Here is a 19257-nt window from a genome sequence, read left to right on the forward strand (position 1 = left end):
GGATTCTGTAGAAACAATTTGCAGGTCTTTGACAGGAGTCTATAATCCTTTATTTACTGAGCAGTGAGGCACACAGTGTATGCCTCACTGCTCAGCGAAGATTTGCTAGGCTAGGAAAGAGTGCTTGACCCGACAAATGTGAGTAAGTAGCTGTGCACCCAGTTCAATGAACTGAGCAGCAAGGCATACAGTGTCTGCTTATCAATGGCCGTTGTTATACTGGCCAAACACTTGCAAGTGCTTGTATGTTTATGCCACCGTTAGGGTGTGTATGGAAATCAATTCCGCACCAATCAACAGCCATTGATTTCCATGTAATGCCTCCCATGCTGAAAAGAACGGCCACTGTTTTCATTGTAAACAGCGGCAGTTCTTTTCCAATAAAGTACATTGAGTGAACATACCTTTAATGTGCAGGAGCAGGGACTCCTGTCTTTGACAGAAGTCTCTGCTCCTGTACTAATTTACCTAAAATGAATCATGAAAAAATAAGTATTTTTTATAAAATTTTATAAAATTCAGACCTAATTATATATTTTTTTAATTGACCGGCTCATCTCTACTCTGGACCAATACAGAAAAACTGCTTATATTGTGCCCCTGTATTGTGCCCAAACAAAAGTGCTGCGGAATCTGTTGGCGCTATACAAATAAATATTACTATTATTATTATTATATCTCTGTAAATAAAATATGTAATTGACCAACTATTGCTACTGCTGTAACATGTGATTTATTAACATACTGTATGTATTATTTTTGAATTTTAGGTAGAATTGTATTTTAATGCATTCTTTAAAGTGGTTCTATAGGTTAAGCCACATGATTAGCCAAAGAGGACATAATGTAACATGAATGGAAATTATGCCCACATGCTGACACCAAGCACTCAACACTAAGGGTTACACATTTACTGGAACTATTCAAACTAGGACTATTTCGGGCTCTGTCACAGTCATTATACTTGTCATTGTGTCATTATGGCTGTACAATGAAATTGTGTCTATGTTGTAATTGCAACCTCTCTCACACACTTCACATTACAGAATATCTCTGTAGGTGCAAGGGTTCCATAATGAAGAGTGAAAGGAATATATGCTACTTAAAGAATATATCTGAAACAAAGGCAAAATCATACTGGAAGCCTGTAATAGTTTATTGGGTACTCTCATAACAGCAATGCTCATTGTGAGTATAAATTTCAGGTCAAATATTACAATATACCAGCTTCTCCGAAAAAAGGGCAGGGTCTTAAGTTATTTTCTTTCTTAGAAAAAAGGGCTAGGGCTTATTTTTGGGCTAGGTCTTATTTTCGTAGAAATACGGTAAGCCCCTACACTGTAGCCCCACTCTATGGGGTAGTTAGCCACCATACTATATGTTGATAGGCTCCTATACTGTAAGTTCCCTTGAATACCTCCCTCCCGTATCTGTAGTTGTTCTCTTATACTGTATACATCTCGCCTCTGCAGGTAGTCCCCATACTTCATACCTCTCTCCCCCCTCTGTAGTTGGCCCATGTACCCTCCATTTTCCATTATTCAGTGTCCCCTACAGCGCATCTTCTTACCACTCCTGTCTCCCTGCTGCTTGTGTTGATGCAGCCCTAGGGTTGCATCCAACTTCTCTAGCCACTGAGAGTCAAATGCAAAGCGTTCACGTTTGGACGAACCTGAATGTTTTGCAAGTTCGCTCATCACTACTAATTTATGTAAACGTGGCCAGGTTGGGCAAAAAACAAATAAGACATGCTTACTTAATTGCCCTGATCCCCTGCCATTCTGGTGGTGCCCTGCTTCCCTGCGCAGCCGTCCTGTATAGAGCCCACTATGCAATTATGAATATGCATAGTGGGCGGGAAGGGAGGGGGCCGGCTTGGGGGGCCGCGGCGATGCTCTCCGGCCATGAGCAACGCCCTAAATGCTCTTATGCTAGTAATTTGCATAAGAGCATTTAGCGATTTTATAAGCAATGCTGAGGAGGAGAGAAGTGTAACTGATGGACATATTCTGCTAATGTAAACGGCTACTGCGGCATATCAGCAGGTTCTCTGGGAAGAACCTGCTGATAGTGGCGCTTTCAGACTGACTGATTGAGGCAAGTACAAATTTATTTATTTTCTTATCCCAGCCTAGCCACACATAACATTAAAATTCCTAAGAGAATACTTTTAATCAGAAACAGAGCCCTAAGGTCCTATTACAAGAAGCGATTATCGGATGTATTTGGCCGATTATCAGCCATTACAGCCGACGATCGCTTTGTGTAATAAAAGGCAACTATCAACCGACATGCACAATGCCGGCTGTTTGTTATCTTGTGTTGAAAGACTAACAACAACGATGGCAACAATCTGCTGCCATTGCCCCGTGCAACAGGAGCGGCAGCAGCAGAACACAACGATCTCCTAAGGGCTCCCCTGATGATGTAAAGATCATCCGGGGAGATCCTCTTACACCACTTTCCCGGCACGTGTAATAGTGCCAGCAGTGAGCAGGGAGCAAGCGAGCACTCACCTGATAGGTCGGCACTCACTTGCTCCCGCTGATCGCCCCGTGCAATAGGGGCTTTAGTTTATGGAGGCAAAAAAGACAACAATGCAGTCATGTTGGCAGTATAAAGAGTATATATTCCATATATGTTTTTAGGGACTGATGATAGATCAGTAGACAGATTCTAGTAATTGATGTCCCTCTTCCATCAGGATCAGTCCGTTTTTCAATCACTTTAGGTCAATTGAAGACCAAATAACCTTGCAAATGTGAAGTTAGTCTTATATAAGATGCTGGGTAACAGGTAGAAAGAGCCATAGATTATCTGACAACCAATAGATACAGTAAACAATTAATATACCTGTGTCCAGGCAGGTTATCCTACATTTGGAAATTCCTTCCTATTGCCCATCTTGGTTATAAAATATGAATCACAAGTATTATTCTGTTAAGAGTATTTTAGCATTTCAAACAGCATAATAGGATTGTTTCAAGAAAATAATTGTCTCTAAATGACTGTAGGCATGTGTCTCACAGGAGTGCGGCTGTAATGAATTGAGCTAAAAAGGCGGATACCCAGGTCATTATTGACGTGCAACTACAAAGGTTCACTTTGGACGTCAATAAACGAGTTCTAAGGCGGTATCGAAGCCTCTGGTCAATGAAGTGTGCAGAACGCTCAATCATAAGCGTGTTCTTTGTAGCTGCTAGTAAGCTAATACTGTTGGTTGTAATTGAAAAATAGGAATAGAATTATGAGTCATTCAACTATAATTAAATGTTACTTACAAACTACAGAAAATGAGACATATTGCATGCATGCTATATAAAGGATAAACTGCTCCGATTAGGACAATGAATGCAGCCTGCCACATTTTCCTTTGGTCTCTGTAAGCTAGCTTAGACTTCAGTAGTGTTAACCTTTATCTTTTAATATTCAACATAGGAAGCTACAAAAAGGTGAGAGTAACCAATAAATGTATTGTACTCTTTAGATACTTAAAAATAAAGATGTACTGCTAAAGCCCATTGGGGAGAGTTAAGTGAAATCCTGCCATTTCTGATTCACTCACCTTTTTAAAAGGCACATCCTTCTTAATAAATCATGCACGACAGCACAGTAAGACTGGGCTGCATGGAGGCTATGCCCATTGCTACACTAAGCCACGTCCACTTGCCTCACAGTGGCGCCACTGTCATAAAACAACAAAAATGCACAAATTTTTGTGCAAACTAGAGACTTGAGTAAAAATGTAAGACTTGACAACAAGTCATTTACATAGAATCTTATTAAATTTACCCATTAGCTATAAAGACGTGCACCAAAAGCGCAGAACAATGAGACATAGCCAATTGCAAGCACTAACTAAGGGTCCGTCCTTTAAGACTAACAGATTTCTTGGCCACAGGGGCTGCAAATGAGCGCTCATCAGCAAGATTGGCACTCGTTAGCTGTGTCTTTACATGGCACAAGAAATCTAGTGGCTGGGCTGCACGAACGATCCATGTATTGTTTGTGCAGCCATGGAGACTGACAGTACGATATGCATATATATGTTGGCAGTTTCCATATCACACAGCAATGTATACTTACCGCTGCTGCTTGTGATGCGGAATCCTCCTCTCTGTGCTGTGTCTTCAGACTGTCCTTCCTCTAGAATGATTGACAGCCGGAGGAGGCGGGGCCTGAAGAAACAGCAGCTGGACAGGAGAGGTGGAGAAGAGGATGCGCAGCAGCAGTAAATATGTACTGCTGTGTGATATGGAAACTAACAGGATGAATATATGTATATCTGTGCTGTCAGTTTCCCTTTATGGTCATCAGCCTCACATCCTCTGTTTACACAGAAACATGTGTGGTCGATGCCAATAAATTTTAAAGCCTGTTGAAAACAGATGATCAGCCGACAATTGATGTCACTTTTACACAGATTAAATATTGGCTAAAGGAGCGTTTTTTTTATTTTGTGCAATGCCATTGGCCCTTAATGCTGTGCATTCTGCATGTGTTAACAAAGCCTTAGTGCATCACTTCATTGCAGTAATTAATCATTTATTTGCCGTCCAGACGTCCTTTATTGCGAAACTTCAACTTGTGCGGACATACCCTAATGGTGACCTGTATCATGATATGAGGGTAATATAAACTATATATAGAATGGCTATCAAACTCCAAAAATACATCTTGGAACCAAACTGTCAATCATAGCACGTGAAAGAGAAGAATGCATTTACAATACTAATTGCTGAGCACAGCTGCATTCATTACCCTTCTCCACCTAATAATACTCATATAGAGAAGCTGGAGAAAACCAATAAGCTTAGGTGTCTGTGTAGGCAAGAAAAATAAACTTTCCTAAATTCATTTTCAGAGTTCCTGAAAGTGAAGAAAGACACCCAGCAGTATGAGGAGATGACGCAAGAGTTGAGGGGGATAAGGAGAAGTTGTAAGACCCAAAATATGCTGTTCTTGCAACATGTGGATCCTGGTGGAGCTGAAGAAGGAGAGAAGGAGAGCAATGGGTCATCTATGTGCTGATGAGGTTGAAAGAAAGACTTTAGTGTGTGGGAGTATTGCAATTGCAAAAACCACATATGATGCATCACTATACAGTGTAGGTGCATAGTGACGATTGCCCAATGGCCTGATGAATAACCATAGAAGTGTGTGCAGAGTTGGAGGAAGAATGGAAAGTAGAGAGGGTGTTAATGGCAAAGACTGAAGACCACATGGTACAAAGCAGAATGCAATATGGGTCCGCAGAAAATACTCAGTGAACACAAAATAGCCACTGTGTGAAGTTTTCAACAGGAGCTATCCCCAGTCCATGCTAATATGGCAAAGTTATTCTAAATAAAAAAAAACTTGTTCCTGACCCAATAGGGAAAACTGTCAAGACTAGAGAGGGAATAAATGAGCAAGGACTCTCCTGCAGCATTTGACTTTTTAGTGGCTTAGTGCCGAACACATTGCAACCATCTTTAATGTATGTTCTACCTCAGGGGGCCATGCCACACCTAGTAGTAAGTAAAGAGCAGCATAAACTAGTAACAGAGGAGCTAAACAGAATTGTTCTATGCAGCTAAATTGGAGATATTCCTTTGAATAACAATGACTCAATGAGCATGGCAAATTATTTCTCTCTATTAGGTGTGTATGCTCAATAGTCTCGGATATTCATAAACACCAGCACACTCTGTCCACCTGCTGCCGCTTGGCAGTTGTCTATCTATTATATACATTGGCAGACAGCTGTTAACATCTGAAGCGTGGGAGGAGTGGCACAGCACAATGGCCATTCTCCTGCATATCAGGATAACGTCTGAACAGAATGATTATAGGCTGGGTTCACACTGCGACTGCGTTTTTGCAATCCGTTTTTTCATCCGTTTTATGCAAAAAAAATTATAAAAAATGGGTGAAAAAACGGATGCATTTGTGTTCATCCGTTTTGATTCATTTTTCCATAGACTTCCATTATAAAAAGGATCAAAACTCATCTGTTTTTTTAGCATACACAAAAAAACGGGTGACCATAATTTTGTGTACGCTTAAAAAAACGGATGCTTTTTGTTCTGTTTTTTTTTTTATAATGGAAGTCAATGGAAAAATGGATCAAAACAGAGGCACACGAATGCATCCATTTTTTAATCTGTTTATAGCATAAAATGGATTTTGAAAAAAATTGATTTCGAAAATGCAATATAAACCCAGTATTGAACCAATCTTTTCAGTATTTCTGTCACTAGTTTATGCTGCCTTCATTTACGGGAGCATAAACCTGATTGCCTGCATGAACCTAACTTTATTAGCAACACTGGAGTGCTTCTAATTCAGTGACTTCTTCTCAACAGCTGAAACAGCCATTGCCAAAGGGAAAGGTGTCCAAATTCCAGTCATCCATTCTAAGTGCTGTACTTTGCAACCCTGTGCTTTGAGAGAAGTCATTGCCTTCATCTTATGCTTAGGCTTGTCATACTGACTTTGCCTCCTTTTCTACATTGGATATTCATAGCAGTATACCCACGACCAGTTGGTGACTATTCTAGCCAATGCCACCTAGGAATCTGGCTGGGTAAGACCATACTGTCTTGTGGAACACTGAAGCCAGTCTTGTTATGTGAGCAGTGTATGTGACATCACTACTATGGGTCTGGCAGGGAATAATGATGCAGGAACACTAGAGTGGTATGGGATAATTCCAGAAGAATTATATTCTAGTGATAGTTCTTGTATCCCTACAAGATACTTGGCAAAAGTCTATGATCTACTGCATATACCATTCATATTTCATTTCAATGCAATCTACTTCTTAAGATTTCACACAGATATACTTTTAAGATAAGAAGTTATATTTTACATGATTAAATTGAAGCACGTTTCAAACTAGTTAGAGAGATGGTAAAGAAGATGATCTGTTAGTAAATGAATAAAACAAAGAATTTCCTACCCATAAGAGTATATATCATGTACTGAATTTGATTCCAGAGGTGATGCAGAATCATTAATAAAGTCAGAATTGATAAGCTGAGAACTAAGCCCTGTGAGGAAATAAGAAAACAGGCTTTCATCATTGGCATTGGTATCATACAGTTTTTATGAAGGATCCAGTGGTTTACCATACAAGCTTGGAAAATGGCGCCATAGTACAACAAAGTACAACCACTCAAATAGTCCAATGGAGGGGGGGGGGATATGTAAAGATTTACATAGAGGTGTCCCCTGCAAAGCCACACCAACTTTTAATAAGCTCTGCTCAGTTTTTTTCCATTAGAATGAAGGAAGATTTTTGAAAGTTGGTAATCTGTGCACAAACACCTGTGCATAAACTTGTGCATTTTTTGTACAGCAGAAAACTAACATACGAACATTAAAGGGTCACTGTCATCATAGAGACATGTCAAAAGTTTTCATCATTCAGGGTCTGAGTGTTCAGACCTGTACCAATCAGGAGAGAACCACTCCCGCTCAGTGTTAGAAAAAAGAGTCGGGCTCCTAATGTTAGTTTATGTAGGCCAACTCTTTTTTTCTTACACATAGCGGGGAGAGGACGCTCTGCAGCACAGTCCTCTCCCGCTCAATCTCCTGATTGGTATGGGTCTGAACGCTCTGACCTGTACTGATCAAAACTTTTCAAACATCTCTATGACATGTCAAAAGATTTCCCAAACGACAGTGACACTTTCATGAATTTCCGTTACTGGTTTCTTTACCACCTGATTATAATGAACTAAATTAGCAAGAAATCAGTTTTCACAGGAGACAAAAAGTGGGCATAAAGAATAGCTGAAAATACTGACTTTGCTTGGGATTGATATTAGCACATTTTTTGCCCCTGAGGCTTCATTACAAAAATGAAGGCAATTCTAATTTTTAGCCAAATGCTAAGATTCTTCTCTTGGTTTTTTAGAATATATAATAAAACAAGATGTGAGGATGTGATACTGTATCTTTAGTTAACTTCTTTAAAATGTTATTGCCTAGGATATGCCATGAGTTTATGATCAGAGGGGGTCTGACATCTAGGACGCCTCAGTGTTATAGAAATGGATAAAAGTCTCCTATTCTTATGGATTGTCTTTGAATTTATGCGTGATGGCTATTAACCATTCCTCCTAGTATAAAGGCTTTGAAGGTAAACCTTGACATATGTTACAAGAGTTATTGCTTATATACTTTTTTGACTATTAAACATATAAGTATTTTCAAAGGCTTTATTGGTAAGAATCAGGTAAAGGATCTTTATAGAAAATTTCCAGGACTAAACCATTGTTGACTTAAAGTGTTCCTGTAGTAGCAATTTTTTTTTAAAGAAATCAACAGGAGTCATGATCGCAAGCAGTTTTGCAATACTCTTCCTTAAGTTTTCTGTGTTTGAATCAAAGATATACAAATGGCCAAACTGTGGTCCACGCTCCCTCCATGCCGTTATTTGGTCTTTTCTCTGTTCAAAAAAGAGACCAAACACAGGAAGTCCCAGTCCAGCGTTCACGCAAGGAAAGACACTTGCTTATCATGCAGATTGTATATCAACTGAGGACAGTTAACTAAGGTTAATTATATTTTCAACTATGTACAGTATGGTTACCAGTAGACAGTGCTCTTTGTTATGCAACAATTCAGTCAGTATAATGTCACCATGTTGTTACAGAAGTTTTGGCGCTGTATGACAGGAGATCTGACCATACAATGCGAACACCCCAGGATTCTCTGCCACTGAATGTGGACAGGCAGTACCTGTACACATGTGCACAGAAGACTTGTCCCGGCCCGTGCCCGCTCAGGAAAGACTGTCAATCAATACCAAGCCATGTCTGTGAACGTGCAAAGGACTAGGACTTCCTGTGTTTGGTCTCTTTTTTGAACAGAGAAAATACCACATAGCTATGAAGGGAGCATAGACCGCAGTTTGACAGGAAAGGAGAAACCGACTGGCCATATGTATAATGGTAATTTAAACATAGAAGACTTTAAAAATAATAGAGTATATTGCAAAACTACTTGCCATCACAATTTTTTCATGACAATGTTTATATCAATGGTTTCCTGACCTGAGAACACATCATTGTTGCCCCTTCAATACTCTTCCAGGTGCAGTGGCTCCTCTTTGTTTGTTATTGCATCTTAGACCAATTTACTTTCATGGATTTCATAGACTGTAAGTTTTTGACTGTAAGTTTTGTTTGAATGTCTGTCTATGTAACCCCAGAAATAAAAAAAATAGTAGTTTACTCGTCAAGTAAAATATTTTGTCTCCTCCTAACATGCTGCTCTTTTTCTTGTTCACAGCTCGTTGTCTTGGTTACCGACCACCTCTCTGCTCTAATATTTATAGTATATGTATTTACATATATTATATAGTATATACATACACAATATATTACCACACATCTACATGACAGTTATATATATACACAAGCCAGACCACTGCTTTTAGAGCAGAGTGGTGGTTGGTAACCTAGCCATCTAGGTATGAACAATGGGAGTGAAACGGAAGCATATCAGTAGGAGACAAGTTTGAGAAATGAATATATTTACCAAAATATTTAACTTGACCTAACCATATTAGTTGAGATGGGAAATACCTGTTTAACACGAGTAATAAAATATTTCCCAAATGAAGCACTCTAACCAGTAACATCTACCAAAGAACATGTGAAATCTTAGAACATATACTAAAGAACCACCAAATAATGCAAAATAAATATATCATTTAAAAGAAGTGATCTACAATAAGGAAAAGTCATAAAGGAAGCAGTGACTGCGTTATCTTCATAAGCTGTAATTAGATTTTGCTTACACTACGTCACCTCCTATAGGGCTGAAGGCCACTTTCTTGAACTATTGTTAATCTTCATTAAGTTCATGTCGTAGGAGGTATGACCATGTTAATTATTATCTTATTTATATCATAAGAAATATAAGAGCAGCAGGAACCAAATCTCTATTAGTTTAAAAATGTGAACTACAAATAGAGGAAAACACCACCTATAATATGAATGGTTTTACACTTTTTAAAGGCTATGTTCACACTACGTATATTTGAGGCTGTATGTTTGAGGCTGTATAGCAACCAAAACAAGGAGTGGATTGAAAACACAGAAAGGCTCTGTTCACATAATGTTGTAATTGAGCGGATGGCCGTCATTTAATGGCAAATATTTGCTGTTATTTTAAAACAACGGCTGTTGTATTGAAATAATGGAAGTTATTTACTGTTATATGGCGGCCATCCACTCAATTTCAACATTGTGTGAACAGAGCCTTTCTGTGTTTTCAATCCACTCCTGGTTTTGGTTGCTATGAGGACCTGACATGAGGACCAAATACAGCCTCAAATATACATAGTGTGAACTAAAGGTCAGGTTTCCTATCCTTCCTCAACGAACATAGGATAACGTAAGATAAATAACGTAGGATAACTCATTTCTAAATCTCAGTTATCTTTAGGGTTTCTAGTGTGTGTTACTGGACAAGCCTAATAGGTTTCTTCTAAGACCTTGTGTATATGGATTCTTTTCTAGACAGATTCCATGTTGGATCCTGCATCAGAATCCTCATGGAAACTGTGTAGATCAGGGATGGGAAACCTTCGGACCTCCAGCTGTTGCAAAGCCGCAATTCCCATCATGCCTGGAAAGGCATGATGGGAATGATAGTTTTGCAACAGCTGGAGTGCTGATGGTTTCCCATCCCTGGTGTAGGTTTCCCATCCCTGGTGTAGAATCTGTAGACTTTAGAAGCTTACACTTGATTTTTTTTTTAGAAGTTTTTTTTAAGTCATCCCCACTAGGTTCACTATATATTACCCACATCTTAGGTTCTCAGTCTATTGTACCTATACCCAGGAGGATACAACCCCAAGCCAAATATTTCCTAGAAAGAAAGTCAGCAGAACTAGCTCTGTAGAGGTACTAAATATCCAGGGAACTCACACAATATAACCCAAGAATTTAGAAATATTCACATTATATATATATAGAAAAAAGACACAGTAGACGTAATAAACAACCAGTAGAAGCATTCTAATTTTCCTAATTTCCTGAGAATGATTTTGCATATGAGATGCCGTATTCAGGTATATGAATGTAACCTTCTACAATTACTTTTTTCCTTTCTATGTTTATTGTGTCTCTATGGAATTATTCAATTATTCATTAAAAAAAGGTTCACAATTTTTGGATGGGAATAAATTTTTGGTTATAATGATTGAGTTGTGAATGTCTTGGCATTGGGTACCTATGGACACTGCCCTTTTTTTGCCCTACATATCTGACTACTTGGGATTAGTTGTTTTTTTTTTAATTAAATTTATTTTTATTTTTGTTAAAGAGGAATAACATGCCAGAGTAGTGTCCAACTTAATTATGACAGTGTAGTGGGCACAGAGGCCCCATTGCTGTAAGATTAGGGACATAAACTGCAGTAAGGTAATTTGTAATCATAAGTGGACACACTAGTTCGAATTTATTTAGATTGTACATGTGAACTCTACAGCAAACATTTTGGCTAATATCTAAAGCTTGGTGTAATGTTTGTTTTTCTTTGGAATTTATCCTGAGTCTTGGCACAATTTCAGTCAGATAAGTGGGCTCTACTATCCAATTGGATAGATCCCTTGTTTATTGGTTGACTAAAACAATTCTACCTACCTGACCAAGAGATTTTTACTAGAGATGAGCAAGCATGCTCTATCGAGTATAGTATTTGCTTGAATATTGGGCTATTCAAAAGTACTCGATACTCGAGCGAGTATGGCATATTGATCCTGTGCCCGTGGCTGAGCAGCCTTTCAACAAGCTTTAAAGGGGTAGTGCGGCGGTAAAAAATTATTCACAGAATAACACACATTACAAAGTTATACAACTTTGTAATGTATGTTATGTCTGTGAACGGCCCCCTTCCCCGTGTCCCACCACCCCACCCGTGTACCCAGAAGTGTAGTGCATTATACATTACCTGATCCGTGTCACGCCCGTCCGTCATCTTGTGCCAAACGTCATCTTCGGCCGGCTGGCCCGAACACCTCCGATCTTCCCGAGTGCCGGCCGCCCTCTGCCGCGTCATCAGCTGCTCAGCCGCGATTGGCTGAGCATAACTGTGCTCGGCCAATCGCGGCTGAAGCCGGCCGAAGATGACATTTGGCACAAGATGGCGGACGCGTGTCGACACGGATCAGGTATGTATAATGCACTACACTTCCGGGTACACGGGTGGGGGTGGCGGGACACAGGGAAGGGGGCCATTCACAGACATAACATACATTACAAAGTTGTATAACTTTGTAATGTGTGTTATTCTGTGAATAATTTTTTACCGCCGCACTACCCCTTTAAGGCTGTGGATATGCATAATGCATTTCCACAACCTTTATTAAGTGTACCTGTCATGATAGGACCTTCCAGATTGGCAAAGAGATCCTCTGCTAATCCATGATCCGGAGACGCAATCAGATGATAATGCATTGTCTGACTGCATCTTTATATTTATGGAGACCTGACCTTTTGGATTAGCAGGGATGTCTCCACTGATCGAGAAGATTTGATTATGACAGATACACATTAAACCACATGGGTGGAAAATAAACACACCAGAGAGGTCCTACTGCTGGTTGGCTGAGCAGTAGTAGTGAAGACAGATAGAAGACCAGAGCAGTAAATATAATTTCCCCACTCCCCTTCTCACCAACAGAGCACAGTCTGGCCCCCAGGAGGTTAAGTTAACCCCCTGGGGGCCAGACTGTCACTTTCAGATTAATCAGGTAGCCTCCGCTCTGGTTAAATACTCAAATCTTCCATTGATTTTATTGGGGCTAGTTACTCAAATAGAGCATTCAAATATTGAAAAATGTATGACTCGAGTAACAAACATTTGGGTATTTTGGTGCTTGCTCATCTCAAATTTTTATATATGAACCTGTATATGAGCCTTATCTTGTGACATTTGGCTCCCCTGAGGAGGTCACAGTATAGGTGGCTAAAACACACAGGGTGAGATTTATGAAGCCTGCAGCTGGGGCATATCCTAGGGAGAAAGGGCAGATTTGCCCCTTTTCCTTGGCATACGCCTTCCTTAATCTCTGCTCACCCAATGGGTGGCTGGGGGGAGTGACATAGCGAGGTGTGGCTTTCTCCCGTGCCTAACTTACCTAACTTACCCAAGAAATCTACACCTCTACGGAAGACGCAGGGGAGGCTGGATTCATTAAAGGTAATATGGCTGGGCAATTGGGTGTCGGCCTTATTTAAATGTCCGCCATAGGGATATAGGATCAGTTTCTAGTGTGGGACTATCCTTTTATGAATGAAGCAACCCGTGCAAAAGAGAGCCACTGTGTAAGGAAATTTGTTCTATTTTTGCAGGTTTACTGGATAAGCAAGAAAGACAGCTGTCAGGTAACATTTGCTCACTCCAGACTCCAGTTACATCAAATGAATTGGTGTTCCATTTGAAGAGTGCATGGAACTACTTGGGGGTGGTGGAAAGTATTATATATATATTAAATATACAATAAAATATTATTTGACAAAAGTTTATTTAGAATCATGAAGCATTTAATAAGAAATTAACGTAATTATGTATCTGGAATTGTATATTTTTGGTGCTGTTGTGAAGATTATTTAGATATTACATGTTTTTAACAGAGTCTGAATAAACTGGATTTTATCTTTACTGGTGCTGTCAGGGTTCTGATTTCAGCTCTTACATAATTGTGAATAAAACTGTAGATACCTTAACATACAATAGTATTACACAATAATCGGCCATGACTACAAAATATCTTTTTTTGGCTGTTTGGTGGACTTTTTTTTTTTACAGCCATCATGTCGCACCCAAATGGCCTTCAAACGGCCAAAATAAAAACATTGTGTGGTTGTAGCAATATGCTGATACTGTTAATCTCATCATTTTTTGGTTCAAACCTTAAAGAGTAATCAACAGGATAAACAATTTTTCCCCTATCCACAGGATAGGGAAAAGTAGGAAATTGCTGGGGGTCCGACCTCTGTACCCCTCGCCAATGTCTGTATTGGGCCCTGGCTTCTATGTTATGAATATAGTTGCAAGTATGGCATGTGTGACTCTCAGCATTATTAATTTCTGTGGAGCAGACGGAAAGAGACGAATACAGCGCTCTTCCTGCGTACTTGCCTCTTTCTGTCGCTCAATAGGAATGAATAGAGCTACGGGTCACATGCTGTACTTGCGGCAGGAACGGGGCCCGATATGGAGATCGGTGAGGGGTACAGAGGTCAGACCCCCCACTATCTCCTAATTTTTCCCTATCCTGTTCTGTAGAAAAAAAAACATTTCAGAAGTTTTCTACTTCTTATTATAGACAGGATTACAATTGCAGAGCATCTCAAGAGAACTCTCTCATAGACGTCAATTTAGTCCGCTCCCATCTGTTGCCTTTTTATGTCCATGTAGCAGCTGCAAAGAATATATTTCAATGTTGTTAATAGGCTATAGCAGCTCTGGCAATATGGCTGCCTCCATAATAACGTAAAAAAATATATATAAGGATAAAAAATTTTTTTACAGAATCAGTATCTGGCTCCAAATGGTAAAAGAATCGGAGACGTTCCTTTTAAATTTTCACTTTAAGTAACTGTATATCCTTGAAGCAGCAGAGTATTAGCATAGGATTTGCTTTGTTTTTATTAGTGTAGCACAGTCATTGCACATAGAGGCAACATTGACATGATCACTGACCTTAGGATTATCTGCAGATGGACTGGATTCCTTACCAGCCACTACCACACTCTCCTTAAGGAGTCCTGCTGCCGGGGCTACTTTCTTAACAGTCATTTCCTTAGGAGTGGAAGGTCTTATTTGACCCACAGCATCATTCAGCGGCAGCTTGTTCGGTTTGGATTGTTGCCGTGCTTGGCTCTTATACCAGCTAGGGTAAAACAAGGGATCTGAGGTTTCTGCAGCTGAGAGCACTTGAGCCTTAGGAGTCTGTTGAATACCACTTGGCTCAACACCATCCTTTATCAGAACAAATAAAATAGAAAGTCATGTTATCTTATGGAATGCAACTTTGGTTGTCTGAGCACTGGCACGTATTTAGATTCAGCTTATAAGGCAACATAGTGCAGAACAAGCACTATACCAAGATGGAATAATGTTACGGAGCTAATGAAGATGATATTTTTTTTATGGATTAGGAGACTGTCAGTGATTTATAAAGAGTCAATTAGACAGCATGAATAGTAATACAAGATTTATAATATAATAATACGTTCCTTTCAAGATGTGACAGTGTTTTCCTATAATTTCCTATGTATTACGATAAAAAAAAGATCTGAAGATATTAGTACTTAGTGATAATTATTGTGTCACTGGTTAGTTCACACCAACTGGAATGGGCAGCTGTGACACATACTTTACAATGGCAATACATAGAAGCATTGCGGCCAGTCTCACTTTGATAAATACCCTAAAGAAATCCTTATATAGTACAGAAAGTACAGTACAGAAGAGCCATGAACCCAGGTATAGAAAAAAAACTACCATTAGGCTAGGAAAATATAGACATCAGATAGATCACAACACCTTCGCTCACCTAAATCTTAGCTGAAGGAAGAGGGTGTGTAAGTCAGCACTCCTGGACATAGAAGTTTAAAATTTAACTTTTATTCGTGCATGTTAAAATCTGGCGGTTAGCATAGCAGGGCCCTGCTATGCTAACCGCCAGATTTTAACATGCACGAATAAAAGTTAAATTTTAAACTTCTACGTCCAGGAGTGCCGACTTCTACACCCTCTTCCTTCAGCTAAGCTTTGCATACGGCGTCTGGCCAACGCCCTGAAGATCGAGCACCCTCCTCAGCCCTACCTGTTGTTGCTGTATCTACTAACTGGTGAGCTGTATCTCCCTTTCTTTTTTCTACCTAAATCTTATATAAAAATATACAAAAAAGATAATGAATTTCATAAAAGAATGTGAACATAGCTCTTTAAGTTCTTTATCATGGCTCTCTTAAATGGACACTGTTATTTCAAACAACTTCCCTTCATTAGATAGATGATATGATTCCCAACATATTTTCCTAAAAATGATTCCGTACTCCAGAAAAGCAACTCTTAAGTTTTGACCACTAGGTGTCTCACTTCTCTGTAATCTGCTGTCCACTGCCTGTCCTCAGGGAAAATGTGTCCCTAGTGACAGGCATAGCAAGACAAATTACAGGAAGGAGGGTGGGAATTACTATGTGCTCTTTACAAAAGCAAAAAAAAAGAGAGTCCAAGAGAGCCTTTGTTGTGTAACTGCAATCTGTGAGCCGGTCTGCCTGCTGAAGATGAGTTACACTATTCCTCAAAAGAAGATTAAGGATTCCTTCTCCTTTCTTCCTACCCATAATGTTCTTGGCAGCTGTCCCTTGTGCAAATAGCAAGGTGTTCCTTCTTCTGTCTTCCAGTCAAATGCATGCATTATAAAATCTAATCCAGTGCTTTTTTCGGATTTTATGTCATGGAATAGCAGTAAAAGTATGTGATGTGTTGTGCTGTGCTGTTATTGGCTAGAGAGGCAAAGAAAGAAATTCATCTATGTATACTTCTGGCAAACAACCCAGCTTTACTCCCTGAAATATGGAGAATGAGGAAAATGACCTTGTCAGGTTATCAAAACCATGCAGGTAAAAATCTTGTGAAACAATACATTATGCAATATTGGATATTGCTATATGAAGCAATGGTTGATAATACTTGTAAGAAAGATTGACCCTCTGATTTTTTTTTTGTTACTAATATAGGATATGCCGGAATACATAGAACATCAAAAGAAGCTGTCTATAGATTCACACATCTATTTAATAACCTATTAAATCTACACTCTTGGCTCCAGTCCCTTAAGTACCATTAGAGAACCAGAAGAAAAATATTTTTCTTTTTAAAGAGGACCTGTTGACAACAGATGCACCACTAATGTTTCCCCACCTATGTATTGCAGTCAATACTTGTAAATGTATGAATATATTTTGGGGAGTTATAAATCCCAACAATCTGAAAGTCCCTGGCTATCATGGGTTGCATTCATCAGAGTGTTACTCTAAATTTTCAAGAGTAAAGAGTCGAAAAGTAGTCTGATGAGTTTGTTTTGGCCAGAAACCATGTTTATATATGGTATAATAAATTATTATTACTATTCACAGACTGCCAAAAGAAGCCCATGATGAGATGATATAGGACCTCCACAAATGACAATGTTTCTTAATTAATTTTATAATCGTAATTTTATCTTTCACACCATAACAAATGAGCAGATGCTGTTATGTCTGTTTAAAAGATCTTTGACGAAAATAAATGAGATAACAAAACAAAATAACAAATTGCCCCAATTTACTGAAACAATAAAGAACAGGATAAAAGTAACAATAGGCATGTGAAATCACTAGTAATCTTTAAACATACGATTTATTGTTAGGGGGGTGACTAGAAGTACACCATGGCCTAAGGTGACAACTGATGATGACTATGCCTACTGCTTATACACATTCTTATGATATACAGTATGCTTGATGCTTGTTTCCATCTATTAGCTGCTCTAATAACTGGAAAGATTTTCACGAGTCCTAAGATTACATATTTTTACTTATGTTCACAAGGGCAAAAACTGCTCTGGAAAAATCCTCAAAATCAACATGGAATCTGCTAGGGAGATTTTGGTGCTGATTTTCATGTGTCTTTTTTGTTTTCCAAAGGTTTCAATGGGATCCTCCATGTACAACCACACCAAAAAGTGACAAGTCGCCTCTTTTTTTCCACTCTTTCTTTCAGTGCAGTTTTTTTTTTATTATAGACCAGGTATTTTTAAAAAAAATGGAAATCAATGAGATTTTTTTAAGCAAAACCTCTCAGTTCTGATGTAGTTTTTGAGGCTGTTTTTGCCCATGTGAACATATCACCCTTCTATTGTTGAGTGGATCTGTCAAAATGTTCAGGTTCGGCAATGCTATTCGAACTTGAATCCCCACGGCTGCAGAAGTTGGATGCTACCTGAGGGCTGCCAGGAAAACATGGATACAACCCACAGCTGCCTAGGGCAACATCCAACTTCTGCAACCACATTGAATAAAATATTTCTGAATCCAAAAAATTTAACAGATCCACTCAACACTACCCATTACCTTACGTGCCCTCCTTATGTACCCTCCTAATATTTAAAAAATTTCACTTATTAACAATATATTTGCCAAACGTCACAACTCTAATTGAATAGTATTGAAAAAGTTCTAGTAACAAAATAGGTCTGCACACTCATTGAATAACAGATTGCTATTAGCAGAGCTTTCTGACTTTCAGTTTCCATTATCATTGTTATAAGCAGCAGTGCAGTGACTGTTGCCAAAAATAGTTCTCAAAAAACATCTATGCTTCTGCTATATGGGTATAAAAGAGCTTATGCTATATAACTAGACCCAATCGTATTCTTGTGTCAAGCAACTAGAATGTATTCCTTTCAATGGATATTTTGATAAAACCATTTGGCTAACAAGTTCTATGGTCTGTTTAAGACCCAACTAACCATGGGTGTAATGAACTGAACTAAAAACACCATGGATCCCTATGCTTAATTTATTTTGGGTACTTTGATGACCTGGGGTTGGGCCAAGATTTGTGTTTATAATCTGGATGCAATAATCTTTCACTTGACATAAACTTCACCTAATAATTTACAAAATAACATAAGCATGAAGAGTCACCAGGTTAACTCCAACTAAGACCATCCGATCTTAGAGTGCTCATATATAATAAATTTGATATTGTCTCAAATTTTGGTGGGTATCAAAACTAACATGATCTTTAATTCTATCTCCCTGCATTTTACAATTAATTATAAAAAAAAACTCCATAGTAGATCCCCAGATCTCCATACCTAGGTCTAAGCATCATGATCATCCTATGTAAGGCCATCTCGGTTTAATATTAATTATTAGCATAAATAAGCATAAGAGCTACAGACGATCACAGTATTAGTTGGGTTATGGTTATATTACTTGTGGGGCAGGGGAACTTGGAGCTGGCTGTTCTGCTTCCTGAGATGGGGTTTGTTCTTCTGCTTGGCTTGTGGTGGTCACTGTGGTCTCAGGTGTAGCGGCAGATCTTTGAGTCACTCTCTGTGAGGCGTCCTCTTCACCTGAAGACTCTGTATGAGCTTCCTCTGAGTCTTCATCTTCTGCTAATTCTTCTTCTTCCTCTTCACCTTCTAAATAAATAAATAATACAAACAAACAAACAAAAAAACCATACTAC

The 19257-nt window shown here is 38.9% G+C and overlaps 1 protein-coding gene across 2 annotated transcripts in view; it reads right to left on the reverse strand.

Moving 5' to 3' along the window:
* The window catches only part of TRIM55 (tripartite motif containing 55), a 92616-nt gene that overhangs the window by 16090 nt on the left and 57269 nt on the right, over positions 1-19257 (reverse strand). The window contains exons 8-9 of one of the 2 annotated variants that reach the window (XM_069957528.1): positions 19002-19210; positions 14710-14988 (exon numbers count right to left, since the gene is read on the reverse strand). In XM_069957528.1, the coding sequence (XP_069813629.1) occupies positions 14710-14988; positions 19002-19210 (488 nt within the window). The remainder of the gene's footprint in view (positions 1-14709; positions 14989-19001; positions 19211-19257) is intronic. The other variant, XM_069957529.1, reaches the window with a different exon arrangement.

Source organism: Dendropsophus ebraccatus, chromosome 2, assembly GCF_027789765.1.
Source record: "Dendropsophus ebraccatus isolate aDenEbr1 chromosome 2, aDenEbr1.pat, whole genome shotgun sequence".
Classification (NCBI taxonomy): domain Eukaryota; kingdom Metazoa; phylum Chordata; class Amphibia; order Anura; family Hylidae; genus Dendropsophus; species Dendropsophus ebraccatus.